The 21,682-nt window shown below is 40.1% G+C and overlaps 2 protein-coding genes across 5 annotated transcripts; one reads left to right on the forward strand and one right to left on the reverse strand.

Moving 5' to 3' along the window:
* Positions 1-2,368: 2,368 nt before the first annotated feature.
* LOC111572541 (dnaJ homolog subfamily C member 16) lies at positions 2,369-11,986 on the reverse strand. 4 transcript variants are annotated; one of them, XM_055012620.1, is made up of 15 exons: positions 11,829-11,986; positions 10,519-10,684; positions 10,374-10,440; positions 8,521-8,845; positions 8,222-8,406; positions 7,983-8,087; positions 7,715-7,873; positions 7,456-7,586; positions 7,121-7,304; positions 5,948-6,127; positions 5,762-5,838; positions 5,542-5,622; positions 5,342-5,431; positions 5,086-5,256; positions 2,369-4,995 (listed from the first exon to the last, which is right to left on the reverse strand). In XM_055012620.1, exons 2-15 carry the CDS (start codon positions 10,674-10,676, stop codon positions 4,548-4,550), a joined length of 2,361 nt encoding a protein of 786 aa, XP_054868595.1. In that variant the 5' UTR covers positions 10,677-10,684; positions 11,829-11,986; the 3' UTR covers positions 2,369-4,547. The 4 variants fall into 4 exon arrangements, with proteins under 4 accessions (XP_054868595.1, XP_023132015.2, XP_035806881.2 ...); XM_023276247.3 differs by lacking the exon at positions 11,829-11,986 and adding an exon at positions 11,060-11,212 and having other exon boundaries at positions 10,519-10,700; XM_035950988.2 differs by lacking the exon at positions 11,829-11,986 and adding an exon at positions 11,060-11,209 and having other exon boundaries at positions 10,519-10,719.
* casp9 (caspase 9, apoptosis-related cysteine peptidase) lies at positions 11,257-15,164 on the forward strand. Its single transcript, XM_055012624.1, has 10 exons — positions 11,257-11,776; positions 11,851-12,061; positions 12,839-12,922; positions 13,004-13,062; positions 13,186-13,362; positions 13,442-13,531; positions 13,740-13,887; positions 13,985-14,173; positions 14,324-14,433; positions 14,522-15,164. Exons 1-10 carry the CDS (start codon positions 11,645-11,647, stop codon positions 14,624-14,626), a joined length of 1,305 nt encoding a protein of 434 aa, XP_054868599.1. The 5' UTR covers positions 11,257-11,644; the 3' UTR covers positions 14,627-15,164.
* Positions 15,165-21,682: the final 6,518 nt, after the last annotated feature.

Genomic DNA, 21,682 nt, shown 5'->3' on the forward strand with positions numbered 1-21,682 from the left:
TGTTTGACAATTTTACTCAGTCTTTGGGAAATTGTGTTATTCGACAGAGTCAAGAATCTTGGTATACTCTTTGATAAAACTCTTTCGTTCACGTTCCGTATTAAAGAGGTGACCAGAGTGGCCTTTTTTCACCTCAGAAACATCTCCAAGATTAGACCGATTCTGTCATTTCAGGATGCTGAGGTCCTAATTCACGCTTTTGTTTCTTCACGGTTAGACTACTGCAATTTCCCTTTATCAGGTCTGCTAAAGTTTTCGTGGTCTGCAGATGGTCCAGAATGCAGCAGCTCGTGTTCTACCCAGAGTGAGTAGATACGAGCATATTACTCTAGTGCTGGCCTCTCTGCACTGGCTACCTGTTCATGTTAGAGCAGACTTTAAGGTGCTGCTACTAACCTACAAAATTGTAAATGGAATAACCCCATTTGTACCTATCCAGTCTGGTGAACCCTTATGTCCCTACACGTGTTCCACGTTCTCAGGGGACTGAGCTTCTGAATGTCCGAAAGGTCCGTAAAAAGACAGTTGGCAAATGGGCTTTTTCATTCCGGGCACTAACATTATGGAACAGTCTGCCTGCTGAAATCAGGCAGGCACCGTCCATTGATGTATTTAAAACTAAGCTGAAGAGTAGTTTACTAGTTTACTTTTACATCCATCCATCCATCCATTATCTATACACCGCTTAATCCTCATTAGGGTCGCGGGGGGTGCTGGAGCCTATCCCAGCTGACTCGGGCGAAGGCAGGGGACACCCTAGACAGGTCGCCAGTCTGTCGCAGGGCTACATATATAGACAAACAAGCACTCTCACATTCACACCTACGGGCAATTTAGAATAATCAATTAACCTCAGCATATTTTTGGACTGTGGGAGGAAGCCGGAGTACCCGGAGAGAACCCACACATGCACAGGGAGAACATGCAAACTCCATGCAGAAAGATCCCGGGAAAGCCGGGACGCGAACCAGGGACCTTCTTGCTGCAAGGCGAAAGTGCTAACCACTACGCCACTGTGCAGCCCCTTACTTTTACATATGAATCTTAAATTGTTTGCTTTACTGATGTCTTTTTTATTGTTTTGTTTTTATTATTTTTATCTGTTTTGACTGTTTTTATCAGTTTTTACTATTTTATCTCTGTGTACAGCACTTTGACTGAAAGCGCTTTATAAATAAATTTATTATTGTTATTATTATAACACATATGCATTCTCTGCTTGCATTGCTGATATCGCTGACTTCCACATGCCATTGTTGTTTCGAGTTAGTTTAGTGGCAATAAACTTTTGCTTTCTTTGAGCCAGTTTGTGGCAATTAGTATTATTGGCTAAGCAAAGTCCTGTTTCTGTTGCTTCTTTTGTCATGTGCTCTTCAAACAAGCATCTGCCACATGTCTATGTAGAATAATTCGTACTTGTACAGTGTTTTCTTTTCTTGTCATGTGAAGCACAGGTTAAGGCCTTTGGGCCCATGGTGCTGATCATGGCTGTCTTTACTAGACCACTGGCATTCACAGAAAGTCGGCAGCTACAACTATAAATTGTAAATCTAAGATCCAAAGTGTTGTCCAGTCAGCCAACCAATGAAGTTGCTGAGAGGCACAGTTGCCCTCTCCTCCATTAGATGGAGCTGCAGGTCGAGGGTTGTAAGAAAATAATGGTGTAACAAAGTAAGATTTTCTAATCACGTTACAGAAATGACAGCATATTTGTGATGCCATCCACGTTCATCTGCTCTCACAGAATAACCCAGATTTCAAATGCTTCAGTGCACACTGAAATCTTCTCTCACAGTTGTCACTCCATATTTACATGTGTAAAGGGAAAAAGAGCTGTACAATTAGTCAGCAGCTTGGTCTAGACATTTTCAAGTACCTAAAGGTGGCTTCTACACAACAGTGTGTTACTTAAACGCCTGTAGGGGTTTCTTCACCTTGCTAAACCCAATCTGTGATCTAATATTAAAGAAAAATATTTAGTGGTATTCAGTAATAGGTAGGAGGAAGCGCTGTTGAAAAGATGTTTGCAAAAGGCCAGAAAACTGCAAAAAGCAACGAACACTGCTGTGCTTTACCTTTATGATTTGTGTGCATTTCTTTCTTTTCCATGCAGAATGGAAATGTTTGACGAGGCAGCTTTTAGTGTGTATGCTCCAGGCCACTGGAACAGTCTGCCTGAGGAACTGAGAACAAATCGAAGTAGTTCTGTGAAACATCTTGAGCTGCACAAAGCTGTCAAAGGTGCCATAAAAATAAAGCTTGATTGAATGTGATCTAACTGAAGTGACACCTTATGACACCAAAGGTATTTCTCGTCAGTTGCCGAGTTAGAAGCTGCCTCGCTAAATAAGATGGTAATGACGGTAAATTCTACAATTCCAGTTCTGTTTTAATAATAAACAAAAACATTTTATTACAACCAACAAGAAGATAACTGCACTATTGAAGGACAACTCAAACATCGTACAGTAGCAGGCATCATACTTACACCAATTAAAAGAAGAAAACTAAAAACCAAAAAAAAATTAGATCTAGTTTTTCAATAATGTATATCTTTCTAATGACATACTCTTCAAATTACAGGTCCTAGAGATAACAAGATTATGTGCAGTATTTACATAATTTAGTACCAATAAAATTATATTAATGGCATTTTTTATGCTCCGTATAAATAAAATAAATTAATTCATCAAGCAAGCATACACTAAGTTCCACTTTGAGGTGTTAACAAAAGTTCAGACGACACATCAGTCAGTTGCGGTCATTTGGAAAACATTCAGAGGGTGAAATGGGCAGCCTGTTCATTATGTTTGCTACATAAAGCTACTGGCTAATGTTGTTGAACAGACCCAAGCTACTAAATAATTCTTGTTTGCTATGAAGTACATTTTAAACCACAACCCCAACAGTTTCCATGTAACAAACAAAATATTTTTTTCGATGCAATGACATGAAGAAGGAAGAACGTGGACTACGAGTTGCAATGCAAAGGTTTTGAGACTGCACCTGTTAATAAAACACTGTACCTTATTTAAAATTGTCTGAAATCCCTTTGAAGTAGTTTTCCTGCACTGTGATACACCACTACCAGCACTCCTGTCGCAATAAAAATGTTCTCTGGAAGTCCTGTTCTGACCACTTGTATGTGCGGATGTGAAATTCCACCATAGCCCTCAAACTTTACATCAAGGATTATCACTGGTGATGAAGGTTGAGTCTACGACTATGACCCAGAGACCAAACAGCAGCCTTCAGTGAAAGAGACCACTGTCCTCAAAACTAAAGAAGGTACATCAGACAGAGCCCAGCAGAAAGGTCCTAAAGCGTCTGAAGAATATTTATTGCAAATTACTTTCATTGTGGCATGTGCCTAAGTGTGCCTGCTCACAGTGCAATAAAAACATTGAGGTTTTTTGGCCATTACAACACAGTCTTCACTCTCCATCTGACCTTCCTGCCAGATTTGGCTCCTTGTGACTTGTTTCTCCTCCAACAGGACAGAGCAGGACTTCTCGTGAGTTGTGTGGGAGCAGTGTATTGCTGCAAAGGGTAACTACATCAAAATTGATAAGAGCAAAATGGAGATCAGGTACAGTTTTTGCTTTATATAGATGCAGTCCTAGAATTTATCAGTCACAACTCATAAGCCTTGAGGTCCAGGGTAAAAGCCATTGTCATAACAACAGTATGCTATATTGCACAAGTGAGTCAGAATTTAGGAGACACAATCTATAACAAAAACTGAGCTGAGATGCATAAAAAGGCAAAGACATTTAATGTTAGTTTCATGCATCTCTATTCACAGTATTCATCAATGAAGGCTTTATATTCTGTCCAATCGGCCTGTTGGATTGTTGAGTTGCTTTTGAAACCCTTGTCAACCATTTTTGTAACTTTCTGAGATCTACAATCCAGTATTCACTACCATTTCACATCCAAATTGGCTAGCAGTATAAAGGCCAAGCACTGACTAAACATCTCTCTGCTCTCTCTATTTAGTTTGTTTCTCTACTATTTGTGGCACTTTTCATATATACAACTGAGGAAAACACTGTGAATGTCTTCTTAGAGAGATTGTGAAAATGTGCACTATTCTTCTCAAATCTATCTAATTCAAAATCTCCTTATGTCTTTTCATTCGGTCTTCAATTGTTGCTTTTCAGATCACATATTATGGGGTTCCAATATGTAACAGATCATAAACTGACTAAAGCTGTTATCCTGTCTGACTGATGCCCATAAACGCAGGAGAGTACAGGTGGCTGCAGTGATTTTTTTCCACAAGGCTCTTCAGCAGCATTTGCCTCAAAATAAAAAAGGACTAACAGCAGTCTGAAACACCATGCCATGAATGTAAGAGGTATGCTAAAGGATCTGTCCCAAAGTTGCTGGATGAAGGCCAAGTTTGGAAAATTGACCCCACTTAAACCATATCTTTGCCGATGAAATATCTTAAGTACAAAAAAGGTAGCTATAACTTAACGTTCTTGATGAATGAAGCCATTTTTATGTGACAGTAGATAAATACTAAGTCCTTCCCCCTTAATCTATTTGCTAGGGGTGATCTTCTCTAGCCCTGGCCAGGCTGGGATGTAGTAGCGAGGCAAAGTGCCTTCCATGAGCCTTTCCATCCACAGCCCCAGACGGTCCAGTTTGTGGTGGATCTGCAGGGTGGATAGGCTGCGGGATCGATTGGATTTGCGTGGTGGGTGGTCGTCACGGGAACTGGACCTTGACCTGCCTCCTGAAGCGCCCCCTTCATCCTCAGATGACTTGCTGTCAAGGTCTTCCCCCGTGTAGACAGGCTTAAACAGACACAGATACTTTTTGTGGCCATTAAGTGCCAGCACGTAGCCGGTATAGTCTATCTTGCGGTTTCCCCCATCATCCTCATCAGCATCAATCTGCATGGTGTCCTGGGCATATTCCAGCAGAGTGCTCATCCACTCACTGTGCTTGTCAATATTCAGGAAGGAAAAATGCAACGTCAGGCTCCTAGGAGAGTGTTGACAAGAATAAATGTGATGAGGTATCCATGAATCATACCATAGACTTTACTTATTCCACTGAGAATGTTTAGTTTACCCTGTAAAGGAGTAGACCTCTTTGGCAAACTTGCTAAGGAGGATGTTCTTGGAGGCATCAGTGAGTACCAGAACTATGTTCATGTGTCCTGGCCTCAGCTTCACCAGGTTGCTCATGTAGGTGATGTCTGTCAGCTCTGTCACCTCCACAAAATTCTTCTTGGGAGGCCGACTAAAATCACCACCAAAAACACAAAGCTTAAAAACATGATGGTAAAGCTTTTCAAACAGTGTTCAAAACATAAATGTTTTCTTGCCTTGAAGTAGTGACAGACCCTGAAGATCCATTCTCTGCTTTCGTTCCATCTTTTGCCTTTGGTTTAGTCTGTTTGTCTTCACTTGAATCACTGAAAACACAAAGGACATGCATAGGCATAGGAGAGAAATACTGACGACATTTCTTCTTTGTATTGAGTCATATTGTGACTTCAAGCACGTGAATGGTCAGTCAACCAACCTAAAAGCCTGAATGACCACAGTTCCAAACAAGATGAACAAAGCAGAGAAGATAAGGGACAGAAGAGGCATCATCTCACGCCTGCAAAGCAGAAAGCAAACATCTCAAGGCTCAATAGCTGGAAGAAAGTCTGCTTGCAAAGTAAGTACTGTCGCAGTACCTCTCAGCAAAACTTTTAACTTTTTAACTGATTCGTAAATGAAAATTAACTTGTACCTACCAGTTGTTATGCAGAATATCATCAATGACTTCAGAGAGGTAATCATAAGATGCATAGATCCATCGGATTATAAACATCTACAGAATGAGAGCATTAACAACGCTTAGCAGCAGGACTGGTTAAGAAACTGGGTTACTGCAATAGCTGCAACGCTTATAGCACATTTTTTACTCCAACCAAACTTACAGATGCAAATTCGTTGTTGAGTTCGGGCAGCATAGCATCATGGATGAGGATGGACGGGTCCTTCTGAAGACGCTCCAGCTCCTCCACAAGACGCTGCTTGTCTTCCACACTGCCGTTCCAGGCAGTAACTGGCTTAAACAAAGCTTTCCCTGCAGCATTACGCCGCTCAAGGATGACAACCTTCAAATACAACCAGACACATCTGAACAAAAGGTGGCAAAGATGACTCATAAAAAAAATAAATGAATAGATTACCAATAACTTGAAGGTGCTGCTATATCCAAGATTTCTTAACTTAAAAACAGCAATAAGGCAGCAAACAGCTCTCTGCCATATCAAGATATAATGGAGTAAAGGCATCCTTAAGAGTTAATGAAGTCACACCCTTTCAGTGGGTTATTTCTGGGTTTTACTCTATGTTTTGGCAGTTAGTCCTGCTGTGCATGTGAATCCCGTCCTTTGAAACTGGTGGCCCTCACTGCGCTTATCAACAGACCAAGAAGGACCTCTCAGATGGCAAATAAAAGTGAAGGCACAGTCCAGCGTTTACCTGGTGTAATGAAAATCTAAAGAATATAAAAACAGTGGATTTTGTAGTGGGTACTTTGTTCATTTGCATTCTTTTCACTTAATCTCAGCGTAAGAGTTTCTGTTGCTGTTTTTGCATGTTTCTGTCCATGTCTGCACTACTGCAGTCTCTGTGTGCCTGTTTCCCCACATAAATCCACTCCAGACTGTCCCACAAGTGGACCAGATCCACTTAATTTGGCTGTGTTTGTCTGTTTCCAATGTATGTCTAACCAAAGTGGAACAGACATCAGTACAGAAAAGGATACAGATGAAGATAGCATTACTCAAGTTGACAACAACTCAACGTCTTAAATAGTCTAGTGTGGGATAATGGTTGTGGCTGTATTATTTTTTGCTGTTTCTCGTGTACACAACTTTTCTGGTTGTAAATGAAAGTCGGGGGGGTTCCTTTGTTTTGATCAGAGATGCTGGTGTTCAGTGGTTCTGAATGTTGAACACAGAACCTTTAATCCTTTAATGGTAACAAATTTGTGATGTGACAACTAAAACTTCACAGTGCAAGTGGGAAAAAGTGAATTTTTACATTCAATATGCTACATTACGGGGACAAGCAGCTTTATTATTGGACTTATGCGGATGTACCTGTGGTGGTGACTGTGCACTATCCTTGTTCTGCATGAGGATATCGCAAAGTTGTTGCTGTAGCCGTTGGTATACATAGGCAAACCTCACAACTTCCTTGGTGTTGGTAGAAGCAAATGAAAGAAATGCCTGGTTCCCAAACGAAAAGGTCTCTTCATCCCCTGTGATCAGCAGGACACAATACCTAAGAGAAGGAAAGACACTGGAGTAAATTAGAAAGGTTACATAGCCTAAAATTCTGTAAATGACATGTGGAAATTACAATAAATGAATGAACACAATGTGATTTAGTTTTATCAGGAGTGAACAGATGGTAGAGGTTTAGGCTCGCTTACTTTCTACGTCTGTGGAACTGTTTGACAGGGCACAGCTCATCAAAGAGCTTCTGATTGACCAGCCGTGGTGCAAGCAGAAACTTATTGTTTGCCATGAACTCATCAATAATTTGCTTCTTCATTCCTTTAGCCTGTAGAGAAAAAAGAGTGAGGAGACATTCCAATGAACATTTGTGCAACAAGGTCACTGTGAAAATAGCAAGTGGCAGAAAAAATTGAACTTCTCTACTTGCACGGAAAGCATATTTCTTGTATTTACCTGTATAATGTCAGCCGGCTTGTCAATGTTCTCTTTGAAGACCAGCATAGTCGGAGCATAAGTGTTAATATTAAACTGTTTCTGCAGATTGGCAGTCTCTGAAAGGCCCTGGTCCACATAGCCAAACTGCAAGTAGTCCTTATAAGCAAAAGCTGTCAACTATGGACACAGAAAGATGAAAGACTGACCTGTCTGCAGTGGTGATGAAATTATCTTTTGTGGCAACTGAGGTACATTTAAGATGAAAAATGGCAAAGCAAGAACCTACTTTGTATAGCAGAGGAACTGCAGGCACTTGGTCAAACAGAAGTACATGTGGCTTGTTGAGCTCGTGCCAGCTGTTCAAGAACTGCAAGTCATTCTTGTCGGTCACCTGATATGGAAATGCAAAAAGTTTGATTCATTTTGATGAATGCAGCAAAACTAGTGGATCCATAATGAATCTGTTTTTTCATGTTAAATAATATGGTTAGTACCATGTTTATTACAAGGCATGCGGACATTTACCCGTTCCACAAGTCTTTGCGGAAGAAGGTCTTCTACAAACTGTCTTAGGTGCTCCTTTGCTACAGCATAATGGAAAAACGTCACCTTTCCATTGATGACTCCAAGAATTGATGGGGTGCGGTGAGCGCCGAGGTGGTTAGCTAACCGTCTCTCATAGCCAACATCCACCACACCTATTCCAACACCTGCAAAGATAGGATATCCACAAACACACATCAATCTTTTAAATTCGCCCTGTTCAATTTCAAAGAGGGCAGCACTGCTGGTAAATTTGGATAATTTATAGGTTGGTTCCAAACCTAGACTCTCCATCTCCTGCACCACCTCCTTCCATACAGGCTCGATATGAATGCAGCTGAAACACCAGTCAGAGGTAATCTTTATCAGGTACGGTCTCTTGTAGCTTTCTGGCACCACATCACTGACATACTGGTTAAAGTGAAGTGTGTATTTGCTGTCAGCAAAGTCTCTGTGATTCTTGCTATTGAAAGGAAAGTTGAAGAAGGACTCATCGAAGTAAAAGCTGTCGTGGCGATGGCCATAGCGACCATTTCCATATGGCTGTGTGTCATCAGTCTGCCCATAACGGTCAAAATTGGCACGTTTGTCCTCACTGGATAGGATCTAGATTTGGGGTAGAACAAATATCAGTATGAAATATCTGTTCTTCTCATGCACATACAATATACTACAGATGTTAGAGGAAAATCACTTAAATGTTGAATGATTCAAAATTGCATAACAGTGACTGTATTACTTGTAAGTTCAACAGTATAGCATTAGCCCTTGTGTAAAATTTAAAACTGACATCTTAGATTTTACTATATCAAAAATACAGGATCCACAGTAGGAACTCAATGCAACAACAGTCAGAACACCTTTCATTACTTAAAATCTTTTATTACTTTAGTACTTTGTATGTTGACCTTGTATCTGATGAAACAGTCAATCCTCAGCATAGAAGACATCAGTGTTCCACAAATTTCTGGAGAGATATTCTGCTATTTTTCAAGGACATGCTGAATGTGTTGTGTTGCTCTGTGTTTCTTTATAAAATACCCTTAAGATGTTCTATAGATTAAAGTTATGCAACAGACTGGGCCAGGCCATTGTGTGACTTTTATTTTTAGAAACTGTGATGTTGGCAGTGTGTTTTGGTTGGTTATCATGCTCTTCATCCTCTTCTGTCAATATTCTGCAGACTGCAAATCATCTTGTCAGTGCTTATTTTGGTCTTTGGTTTTCTCTCACCATACAGCATGCTCCTAATATTCACCAGGTTTCTTTTCTTGTTCTTTAGCAAAGTTTCATATTGCAGTTTTGTGCTAAACAGCAAGATTTTTTTTTTCTTGGACACCAACCATTAGAGGTTGATGTTACACACTTCTTTTTGTCTTCTACAATGAGCAACTGACTGAGCTGTTACAAAACCACTTATTTCCATTAATAAGACTTAGATGTAACGAGTCTGAAGCACCTGCCTGTCTGTTTTACAGAGGTAAATTGTGTAAGTCCATGTCCATGGCATCATTTTAGGAGGACTACCACTGCAGCTCTGATTAGTGGCGCTATGACTTGTTCTATGCCTCCTGATTACTGCTTCAACTTTCAAATGATTTTTGGTTGGTCACAGATGTTCCTGTATTTTTCGTCCATCTCTGTGAAGTCACAAAGTTTAATTTTTAATCCTCTGCCATCTCTTTTCCATGTGAAGCTATGGTGGAGACATGCGGATAGACACATCCCATTGCTCCAAAACTGAGGAAGTTTTGGTGTTAACAGGTCATTTTAAAACCATGTTCATGCATTTAGACAAATTGGAAATCACAGCAGTACAACATTTGGGTTTCAGTGATCGCAGGTTTTGTAACTTATGTGTCAGTGACTACAGGTCCATATGCTCGTTGCATTGAGTTTCTAACTTGGCTTGTGTTTTCAATATAGTCATTCTAAAGCGGTTTTAAAAAATGTTTGTAAGAGAAAAATTCTGATTATCAACTTATAAAGTAATTATTGAGAGGCAATTAAATTTTCATTTATGTACTAATTTATGTTGTATACTGTATGATGAGATTTGTCTACCAATTTCACACGATACCACAAGTTTAGCACCACATATGCACACTCTACAATGTACACAAAAATGACTAACCTCATAAGATTTAGTAATCTTGATAAACATGTCTTCAGCACCTGGATTTTTGTTTTTGTCAGGATGCCTTGAGAAGAAGATCCTCATTAGTTACAATCTCAGTAAGGGTTATAACATCAAGTTGGTGTCATGTGAAAATATTTACCATTCTTTTGCAAGACGCTTGTAGACCTTCTTGATCTCGGCCTGGCTTGCACTCCTGGTTACTCCTAATATCTTGTATGGGTCCATCTCAGGCCCGCCATGGGTTGATTCTGCCAGCAGCACATAGAGGAGCACCACTGCAGCCAGTGGCACAGACATCTTTGACCCTGCCATCACAGTTACCTTTAACGCATCAGAACACCTACAACCATTAGGCTACAGTCAGGACCTTCACATGTGAAATAAAATCTGTGCAAATTTGTAAAAGATCATTTGTGACAGCTTTCCCTCCACGACGGTGTTAGCCTTGAAATGAAGGGAAGAAATGGTGAGGGCAGCTAAGGCTGCTTACATGTGCTGAACATGGCATTACAGCATGCTAACTACAGAAGCTAGGTATTACAGAGCAGCAGACCGTGTTACTTGACTGTGGCATTAACGTTGTTCCTTAATGATAAAAGCAGTATTATTTCTATTAGAGTAGTGGCGGTGCTACAGTGGCTACAGCTGTCTCAACGCAACAGCTCAACGCTCCCAGTCACCTGAAGCAGACGGTCAGCCGCTATTACGCCACATATTTGGTGGAAGCTTTACTCTTCTCCGGCTCCTCGTCGCTGCTTAAGCTGATGTGAAAACGACAGCAAAATGTAAAGGGTGTGTTCAGAAGCATCCCACAGCTCCTCCACAGGGCGAGCTGACAACCTGCTGCCGTGAAGCAAAAGTGAAGGGGGAGGCGCCCCGTGTTGAAAGTCATTTTGGGAGATGGAGTATTATGGGACAGTTTCGTTTGGTTTTGTGCGTTCGGTTTAATGTTTGTCGAGTCGCGTTTTTTTGTGTTAATGTTTTGTCGCCCGCGAACCGCGTGAAAGCGACGCGCAGAAAATCGAATCAAACGCACCTTGTTTTTTTTCTCTCTCAGTGGACCAATCACAGGCGACGCTGATGTAAATAAGGAAATAGCTAGTGCAACTGTACAAAAACACTCCTAATACCCGTACAAATTATCGATTCACCTTTACAGATGAAGAGGAGCACATTTTAGGACACGGTACGACTCTGTAATCACACCAAAAATTGTTATTTAGATCTTTTTATGATACTTCTGTGTTCGTCACACTAAATGGACGATGGAGGAAAGACACAAAAGGGTTCTTCAGAGCAACCGGAGCAATCTGGTGAGAGACTTGGATCCATCTAAACTCTATGACGGCCTTCTTGAAAAGGGAGTTTTCACCCAAGACATGATCGATGAGATACAGGTAGGTCACAGAAACGAGCTTTAGGTTTGGGGTCCAAAGAAAACACTCTTACCTGTGACTGTGTCTCCTCTCAGAGCTCCGGGACCAGACGAGACCAGGCCAGACAACTAGTCCGGGACCTAGAAACCCGCGGGAGTCGGGCTTTCCCATTATTTCTCCAGTGCCTCACCGAGACTGGTCAGCACAGTCTGGCTGAGATCCTGCAGAGTGGAGCTCCATCGGTTCATCTGCAACCTGTAGCCCCAACTCAGGTTGTCCGCCCTGCTGTCCAGCCGCTCCCGCTTTGTGAGTGCATGCTGTGGTATATCTAATGAGTCTTATTACTGTCCGAAAGACACGCACATTCTCACAGTCACTTGTAAGTCTTATAATTTGCAGTGATGGAGGAAATAAATAAAAGTATTCATACCTCACTGTAAAGTTACAAAGAAAGGTCCTCCACTAAATGCTGCTTGAGTAAATGTATTATTCAAAATATACTCAGAAGTATTAAAAGTACTCATTGTACAAAGATGTCCACTGTGAATGTTATACTATTATCTCTTTCACGTTATTAAACTATTATTATTCATGGGTTAATGTAAAAGCAGGACTGTGTTCGTTTTGAACTGTTTTGTATCCAACTGCAGCTATTATTTGCATTGTTTTCATGGTGGATTCGTTTGCAGATTTTTTTTGTCCATTCAATGCATTTTTTGGCTGTGAAACAGTGGAAAGTGTAATCAGAGGTCTTCTAAATGATTACCAAAATAGTTGCCAATATTCTGTCAATTGACCAATTGATTGGTTGTCTATTTGTTTCAGCTTCAAACTTTTGGATTGTTTATATCAATACACCACATTTTTCCCTTTATATATTTTCTTTGCAGAAAATCCTAATGTGTAAACTAAGTAACGCTACAGGACAATATTTCCCTCCCTCAAATCTGTAGTTAAGTACAGTACTTGAGCAAATGTAACTAGTTACATTCCATCCTTGATGCTATGAGTACTGTGGCCTAATTTTTTGTGTGTATATATACATATATGTTTATATATATGCTCTCTTTGTTTCTTGAACAGCCCCTCCAATGGATGTCGATAAGCAGAGCAAATATACTGTCCCTGTCTATCCAGTACAGAAGCCCAGTACTACTCCCAGTCCATGTGAGCTATGCAATTCATTTAAATTGATGGCAACATTATAAGTTCTTTGATGCTAAACATATATTGATGCGTATGCCACAGTGCCTGAGGAGAGCATGAGATCAAGGCCACAAGGCAGAGTCAGACGGGATAGTATTCAAGTAAGTACCCTTAACTTATCAACCACGTTGCAGTCAGTGTTACTTTTAAACCATGTCAGTGTGAATTGTTAAACCTCATCACCATGCCGCTTTTCTTCCTGTGTGTGTGTCTGTGTGTGTCAGAGCTATAAAATGGATGCCAGCCCATGTGGTCATTGCCTCATTATAAACAATGTGGAGTTTGAACCTGAGTGCGAGCTGAACAATCGCAGCGGGTCCAACATAGACTGTGACAAGCTGGAGAGAAGATTCAAGGCACTCAACTTTACTGTAGAAGTCAAGACAAACCTGAAACAAAGAGTAAGAATCATTTCTTCCGCTGCTGTTGTCTGAAGCTACATGTCGGATTGCAATGCTAACAGTTATCTCCACATTTCAGCAAATCAAGCATGCACTGTCAGCGTTGTCTAAGAAGGATCATTCACAGTGTGACTGCTGTGTGGTTATCATGCTGTCTCATGGGACTGAGGTAAAATGTGCCCTCTGCTTTTTTTATTTCTTCCCACCCCACATTGATAGTGTGAGCAATAAAAGCTGTTACATCACCTTTAGCTAACTTGACCTGTGTTCCATCCACTGATACTTATTAAAATCTTACCAGACCACTTTCTCTGATCTACTCAAACTCTGATCAAGGTGACATGTGAAACCATGTGTGTTTATATTTCTTATTGTAGGTGAGTCACAACCGCTTTCCTGGTGCTGTTTATGGTGTGGACGGACAGCATGTCCCAGTTCAGCACATTACAAACTACCTCAATGGCCAGCATTGCCCTTCTTTACAAGGCAAACCTAAACTCTTCTTCATCCAGGCCTGTGGAGGAGGTAGCTAACACTGTTCAGTAACTCAAGGCACTGCGTATGAAAGTGAGAAAAGCATTTTAAGTGGTCTAATAGGGACACATTTATTTTTGCCCTTGAGGTGAAAGAGACACAGGCTTTGAGGTGTCCCCTGATGAGGCTCCACCATCCATTAGAGGAGAAGACGACCAGACAGACGCCATTCCAATGTCATCCAGCAGTGACTCACTGAGCATGTCCGATGAACCGGATGCCCGAGCCACTCTGCCAACCCCGAGTGACATCCTGGTGTCCTACTCTACTTTCCCCGGTGTGTGGAACTGAATGCACATATTGCATTCATGCATATTTGCTTGCGCCGATTGATATCATGGTCTTTCAGATTAAATTCAAAATTACTGACAGCCTTGACTTGCTAGATGTGTGTCCTGAAGCCTCTTTGATAATGTGACAAATACAGGTTACGTTTCCTGGAGAGACACCCAGTCGGGCTCCTGGTACGTGGAGACACTGGACCGTATTCTTGAGGAAAATGCTCCCACCGATGACCTGGTGACAATGTTGATGATGGTGAGCTTCTCTTACTATATTGGCAAAAGTATCTGGGGCCCTTTTTGACACAGAGACAAATCTAATTATTGACTGTGCTCATTTCCAGGTTAACAATGAAGTCTCTCAAAACTCTGCAAAAGGGCTCTACAAGCAAATGCCTGGTTCCTTTAACTTCCTCCGCAAACTCCTCTACTTTCAAAGCCAGACATAGAGGAAAGCTTTCACTGTCAGGGAAAGTTAGTCTAATTTATTGCCAAACAAAAAAAACTTTAATATCTTGCCATTATTTTCCAGCAGGTTTGCAAGATGTATGAATTCCAACTGTTGTAACTGTGTTTTTATTAACCATGTCTTATTGTAGATTTCAATTTCTTGCAGTGTGTCACTGGGTTTTTCATGGTTATCAGCTTTTTTAAATGATCTTTTTGGGGTATTGGTGTCTTCTGTAAAGAAAATATTTCCATACTGTGAAAATTTGTCCAGGTTAGTTTTGTATTGGTACGTGCTGGCTTGCAAGTTTAGAAAGACTACTGGTGCTCACGAACACTTGCACAGTTGAAAAAAATGATGTTTAATTTATACAATGCTATTGATTTTTAAAAACTATGTACTTTTATGTCTGGTTTGTTTAACACAGTGATCATGTTCAGAATTGTATATTTTAACAACAGCAGTTGGAGGCAAGGAAAAATTCTCCACTGCCTAGATCTGAGCCACATGTTGGAGTTAAAAAAAAGTGGAGAAAAATGCCTGTGTGTCCTTCCACTTCTTCCTTTAAAACTAAGACAGAGAGCAGAAGCATTTCTTATTCTTTCACAAGGCTTTTACACATTTACAGTCATGTGAACAGATAATGGTGATTGTTAACCTTTTTGACATATTTGGACAAGCAAACATTTATTCCTCTTTGGAACAGTACCCACAGCAAAAGGTGATACCTGTACACTCAAACAAATCACACTTACATTTGACTTTTTTGTGCTTTTTATATATTCTTTATGAAATAAAAAAATAACACATCAGTCCGCATGGAAAAAGTAAATACATCATATAGATTTATCGTACCTCCAAGTTAGCATCAGGGGTTCCAAATTAGGTACAACTAGAACCTCGTTAGAATGACAGGAAAAACATCTTACATTTAAGGTTGGTGTTCTCTTTTTGTGGTGTTAAGTTCTAAAGAGCTCTCTAAGCTCTTCAGAAAATAGTTGTGGATACCTATGTCTCTGGAAAAGAAAAAGGGAAATCATTTAAAAATGGATTTAATCTCTTAACAATTTTCATTTGTGTAGGACTGGTCGACCCAACTAATTCAGCCCAAGAGCAGTTTAATGCCAAGAGAAGTGTACAAACGCCCAAAATTTCATCACTACGTCTCGGAGTTCACAGCAATTAGCTCAACGAGGAATTTTGCATCATGTCAAAGAGCTTGAAAAGAATGTGAGGCCATCTGTCAGAAAGTCAAAATAAACTGGAAGTGGACCTTTCAACAATATAAGGATCCTAAGCACACCAGAGGAACATCACATCTGATATTTATGTTCAACAATAGTTTTAAAATCTAATTTTATGTTTAGGCTCATATGAAAGAGGAGTAAAAGTTGCTTGTCCACATACACTACTGTTCAAAGGTTTGGGGTCACCCAGGCTATTTCATGTTTTCCATGAAAACGCTTTTTTTCATGTGCTAACATAATTGCACAAGGGTTTTCTAATCATCAATTAGCCTTTCAACACCACTAGCTAACACAATGTAGCATTAGAACACAGGAGTGATGGTTGCTGGAAATGGGCCTCTGTACCTCTATGTAGATATTCCATTAAAAATCTGTCATTTCCAGCTAGAACAGTCATTTACCATTAACAACATTTAGACTGTATTTCTGATTAATTTAACATTATCTTCATTGAAAAAAAACTACTTTTCTTTCAAAAATAGACATTTTTGAAAGACCCAAAACTTTTGAACGGTAGTATATGCCAAAAGAAAAATATCACAACTATACTGCATAATCCACACCAAAACAAATTCTAAGATTAAACCACAGTCTGCTTTACTAGCTTCTACACTTCAATCAGCAGTAGATGATGTTTGCGAGTAACAAGACACCTCAGATCTCACAGATCTCTCAAGAGTCCTGTTTCTCTCCACTGCCACCAGGGGTCTCCATAAAATTAGAAATGGTTCCATTTTATCCCACCTCACAGTAACAATCAGTTTCAAACACTGGTTTCTCAAACTTCAAATTAATCACTGAAACAAGCCGATGGATATCAGCTTACAAGTTTGTCTTTAGCAAATGTGACTCCCTGGTAGCCCTTTGAAACAACAGAATGGATGACTCTTTGGAGGTGAGATGCTTCATTAATCCTCCATCAGCTTTCAGCAATTCAGCTGCTGTTATCATGTTAGCCAGGTCTGCTGATAAATGGAAACTTAAACCGTGTGCTGAATGTAAAATAACAGAGCTTCTAAATGAAGCACATTTTTGGAACTTACTTGTAGTCATGCTAGTGGTGATCAGTGTCTACTGGCCACGCAACCTGCAGTGGTCCAAACTGAAATATCTCAACTTTTTTTTTGATGGATTGACATAAACCATGGCATAGGTGAAGACACTCATAGACACACGGACACTGTATACTTGCATGCTGCTGCCTACACTCTTTACTGTCTATTCTCTGTGTATCTAAGCTTTCTGTGGTTTATATCCAACTCATTGTTCAGGACACCTCACTGTGTACTTTGTGGTCTGGGTTCTTGGCCTTCATTGAGTCTAAGGAGACACCAGCACTGAAATACTGTTATTTAAAAAGCAGCACTTGATAAACTAATCTAAATGGCTGCTCCAGGGTACACTGGAGTGGCTCTAAACCTGGTAGAGTTGCCTTCTTCTATTTTGCTCCGTGCTCCTGGAATAACCATCAGAACACACTAAAGCTTTATGAATCTGTCTCCCAAGTAGAGTTCCAAGCTCTGAATTTAAGGATGTGTTACTGAAAAGTCCAATTGCTCCTCCAAGGCTGGCTTTTGTTTTATGTATCTTGATTATATAATATTTGTAACTGTATACTGTTTTGCCTTCTTGGCAATGTCTTTCTCAGAAAGAGATTTTAATCCCAGGACTTTCTGGTTAACTAAAGGTTAAACTAATTTAAAACACACACACACACACACACACACACACACACACACACACACACACACACACACACACACACACACACACCCTCCTCTTCTGAACAATTACATTTTAAAAAGAAAAATTATCTTGTATTGAAAGCACAGGCCACAAAGTAGAAACTCAGTGTAGCAAAAGTTAAAACACATGAACACTGACATAAACCTATGAGCCTAAACATGGTTGTAAAGTGAGCTGTGAACTCCAGTACTTTTAAAAATATTAACCTATAATCAGGAGGTAGAGAACAATAGTACCATTAATCAGAGCCGCAGTTATTATCCTCCTAAATGGGACCATGGACAGTGCGCCACATACAGAATCTAGCTCAGACTTAGCACAATTGTTGATGGAAATCAGAGTTTCTGTGACGGCTCAGTGTGAAGCACATTCATAACATCTACCTCTATGGACAGTGTCCAAGTAAAAATCTTTGCCTGCTCTTATGCACAAATCAATGCACGATGAAACTTTCCTAAAGAACTACAGCACTTTCTCTGGTCAGATCAAGAGAGATTTGCTCAGCTTTGAGTGTAATCATTACAATACTAACAAAACATGGCTTTAGCTACAGTAAATATCTACATTTTACCTTATTAAGACATATAGAATTGTTAAACCATGTTCTGTTTTTATTTTTGGAATTTAATAGGGATTTTTCTTTAAAAACAGAAAAAAATATTTTAGCTGCAGTCTGTCTTCTGGATTTAAACAAATTGCAATCGTCTTTGTTGTCAGCGCTAACCAAGGATGCAGCAACAATGTTCTTGAAAAATAATAACAGAGGAATTGTTTTGGTGCGATATTAGCATGCAGGGAGACAAGCAGACTCATGAAAATGGCTAATCCGCTGAATGTTATTGTTTCCCACAGTGAAGGGGATTTTAAAAGTGACAGTGACAGTGGATAAAAGCCTGGTTGTTTGCAAATTGTGCAACAAAGAGTTTTCTGATCACCGCAGCACTTCAAGCCGACGGTATCACTTCAATGTAAAACATGTTGCTGTTAGCACCAGAGCTAACGTTAGCTACGACAGTCCTGCTAACAGCTAATGGTGTAGCCATCCCATAACAGACCACTTTAGAAGACACTGAAAGTGCTTTCTTTTCCAAAAAGTCATACAATGCTGAATATAATCGCTATAATTGCATTTTGAGTTTGCAGTAATCTGTGAATGTAGCAGACAGTTGAAAAATGCAGATAAAAAGAAATGAAACAAACATTTTTGTGGTTTCAGATATTACACTGCCACAGAGGCGGATCCTCGGCAGAGTGGTAAGTTCAACCACAAAAATGTCTGTCTTTTAACAATTCTAAACTTTTAGTTTATGAAAAAATATTTTTGTTTATAAATTAAAAAAAAGATATTTCTAAAAGAAAAAAAGAACCATCAAAATCGCACCATTTATCAGACCCAGAAACTATGAAAAGAGAATGAATCTAAGGATTTTCTACTTTTTGGAGGTCCTTGAAGTACTTTTATGTGCCATACAGTGGAAAAAAAAAACAAACTAAATCCAGGCTTTAAATGATCCACATCACTTTTTTTTCTATATGTCCCATTTTAAAATTGTATTCATTTTATAAATTTAAAATATAAACACATATATGTCTATTCATTGATTCAACTGTCAACCAAAATTTATTTGAATTGAAAATAATTACTTATTGTGTCAAATATTGCTATTTGACAATGTGATTAATTGCGATTAATTAATTACAACTCTGTAATTAATTAGATTACTTTTTAAAATCGCGTCCCACCACTAATTTATACATGTATATACCGACGTTGGCTCTGCAATCTGCTGAAGCTGAAACCCCCAAACTGGGAAAGTGGCTTCAGCAGATCCTAGGAAGAGTATCTGAGATCTCTGTCCAGAAGATTGCAGTGGAACTAGGAACAGCCTAGATACTACACAGAACCCTCAGGCTCTCAGGCCTTAACCCTAACCCTTACCTGAACCTCCTTTTGCCTTCAGAACTGCATTAATTCTTCATGACATACTTTCAATCAGGTGTTGGAAACATTCCTCAGAGATTTTGGTCCATATTGACATGATGTCATCATGCAGTTGCCACAGATTTGTTGGCTGCACATCCATGATGCCAATCTCCCGTTCCACCACATCCCAAGCACCAATACTCACGTAGGTGATTTCTTTTAAACGATGCTCAATTGCTACTAAGGGGCCCAAAGTGTGCCAAGGAAATATCTCCCACACCATTACACCCCCACCACCAGCCTAAACAGCTGATACAAGGCAGGATGGATCCATGCTTTCATGTTGTGTATGCCAAATTCTGACCATCTGAATGTTGCAGCAGAAATCGAAACTCATCAGACCAGGCAACATTTTCTAAACTTTTATTGTTCAGCTTTGGTGAGCCTGTTTCAAGTGTAGCCTCAATTTCCTGTTCTTAGCTGACAGGAGTGGTATCAGGTGTGGTTTTCTGCTGTTGTAATCCATCTGCTTCACAGATTCACGTGTTGTGTGTTCAGAGATGGTATTCTGCATTCCTTGGTTGTAACCAGTGGTGTTTGGAGTTATTGTTGCCTTTCTATTATCTCGAACCAGTCTGGTCATTCTCCTTGGCCTTGGTATTTTCATTCAGAGGACTGCTGCTTACAGGATATTTTCTTTTTTTGGACCATTTTCTGTAAACCCTAGAGGTTGTCATGTGTAAAAAAACACAGTAGATCAGGGGTCCGTTTCACGAAGCAGGTTCAACAAACTCTGAGTTTAACCCTGAACTCTGAGTTGATCTACTCTGAGATAGAAAACTCTGAGTTTTCGGTTTCACAACGGGTGATGTGAGTTGGTTAAATCAACTCAGAGTAGTTTCACCCGGAGTTAAGCGCGTGCACCACAACTCTGAAAAGCCAGTATCAATGGAGCGCCGATTCGACGAGTCACCATGGCAACGAGGAAGCGGAGGACTACACCGTTTGAATTGGAAATCTTAATGCGCTTATATAGCGATTTGAACACGTTTTTAGAAAGAAGTGCAGCACCTGCAGCTGCAAAAGAGAGGTAGACGCCGTGGGAGAACATTGCTGCCCGGGTCAATGTGTAAGTTTAAATCACGATAATATTACAGGGGAAGACTATTAAGTTATTTCATTTAGGTGCAATCCCGCGGGGGTGAAGCGCACGTGGCAGCAGCTGAAGATGAAATATAAAAACATTGTTCAAACAGGTAAGAAGTCGGCATAATCTCATGGAGCTACCTCATTTTGATCATGTTTTACGTTGTAAAGTAGCCTAAATATTAGGTGGCTGTTTGTCTGTGCAGTGGTTTTACCCCGCACATAGCCTAAATGTCTGCATCCATATCATGTTCTGTTAAACAATTAAGCCTATTTAAACTAACACATACTTCTACTCAGCCAACAGAAAGAAAGGAGATGCCTGTAAAAAGGGAGGTGGCCCAGCACCACCACCTCTAACGGAAGCAGAGGAGCTGGTCCTAAGCCAGAATTTGGGAAGGCCAGTGGCTGAGGGAATCCCTGGAGGGAGCTCATCCTCTGAGACCACATCCCAAGACACAAGTGCTTTTATAAAATGTAATGTCTCTGTGTGTGTAGCCCATGTATATGTATATATGGAATGTTTTCAAGCATATTCATACAAATATTCATTTGTCTTTTGGGTCTTTTTTTCTTTTCGCCCAACAGATTGTGATGGTACTATCTGCCTGGTGGAGCCCCTTCACACCACAACAGACCTTGTAACTGTAAGTAGGCAATACTCCAAAGATTTAGCCAAATGGTAGTTTAAGTCTACTGAAACATATCACTCATCTAGGATGAAGAGGATGAAACTGTGTCTGCTGCCTTTACAGAGAGGGATCCAGAAAGGCATACAGAGGTATGTTACTGATAGTTCTCTTCCCATTCACATTTCTGAACATTCTGGTGGAATATAGAGTGTGGCATTTAGCCTACACTGAAGTATTGCACATTCTCATCCTTTTTAACAGAGCATGGCTGGACAGCAGCAGGATACTCCCTCAACTTCCACTGCACAGATTGACACAGTGAGATGGATGTTCAGTAAACACCAGAGGTTCAGTCCATGGAA

This window comes from Amphiprion ocellaris, chromosome 8 (assembly GCF_022539595.1).
Source record: "Amphiprion ocellaris isolate individual 3 ecotype Okinawa chromosome 8, ASM2253959v1, whole genome shotgun sequence".
Taxonomy (NCBI): Eukaryota; Metazoa; Chordata; class Actinopteri; family Pomacentridae; genus Amphiprion; species Amphiprion ocellaris.

Bases quoted from the DNA above. Each gene is read 5' to 3' on its own strand.
- LOC111572541 (XM_023276247.3), bottom strand. From the start codon at position 10,691: ATGGCAGGGTCAAAGATGTCTGTGCCACTGGCTGCAGTGGTGCTCCTC. The intron at 7,874-7,982 runs GTAGGTTCTTGC...CTGTGTCCATAG, and splicing joins CAGTTCCTCTGCTATACAAA to TTGACAGCTTTTGCTTATAA. The intron at 6,128-7,120 runs GTACATCCGCAT...TTGTATTTGAAG, and splicing joins GTGCACAGTCACCACCACAG to GTTGTCATCCTTGAGCGGCG.
- casp9 (XM_055012624.1), top strand. From the start codon at position 11,645: ATGGAGGAAAGACACAAAAGGGTTCTTCAGAGCAACCGGAGCAATCTG. The intron at 11,777-11,850 runs GTAGGTCACAGA...GTCTCCTCTCAG, and splicing joins ACATGATCGATGAGATACAG to AGCTCCGGGACCAGACGAGA. The intron at 12,923-13,003 runs GTGAGCTATGCA...CGTATGCCACAG, and splicing joins CAGTACTACTCCCAGTCCAT to TGCCTGAGGAGAGCATGAGA.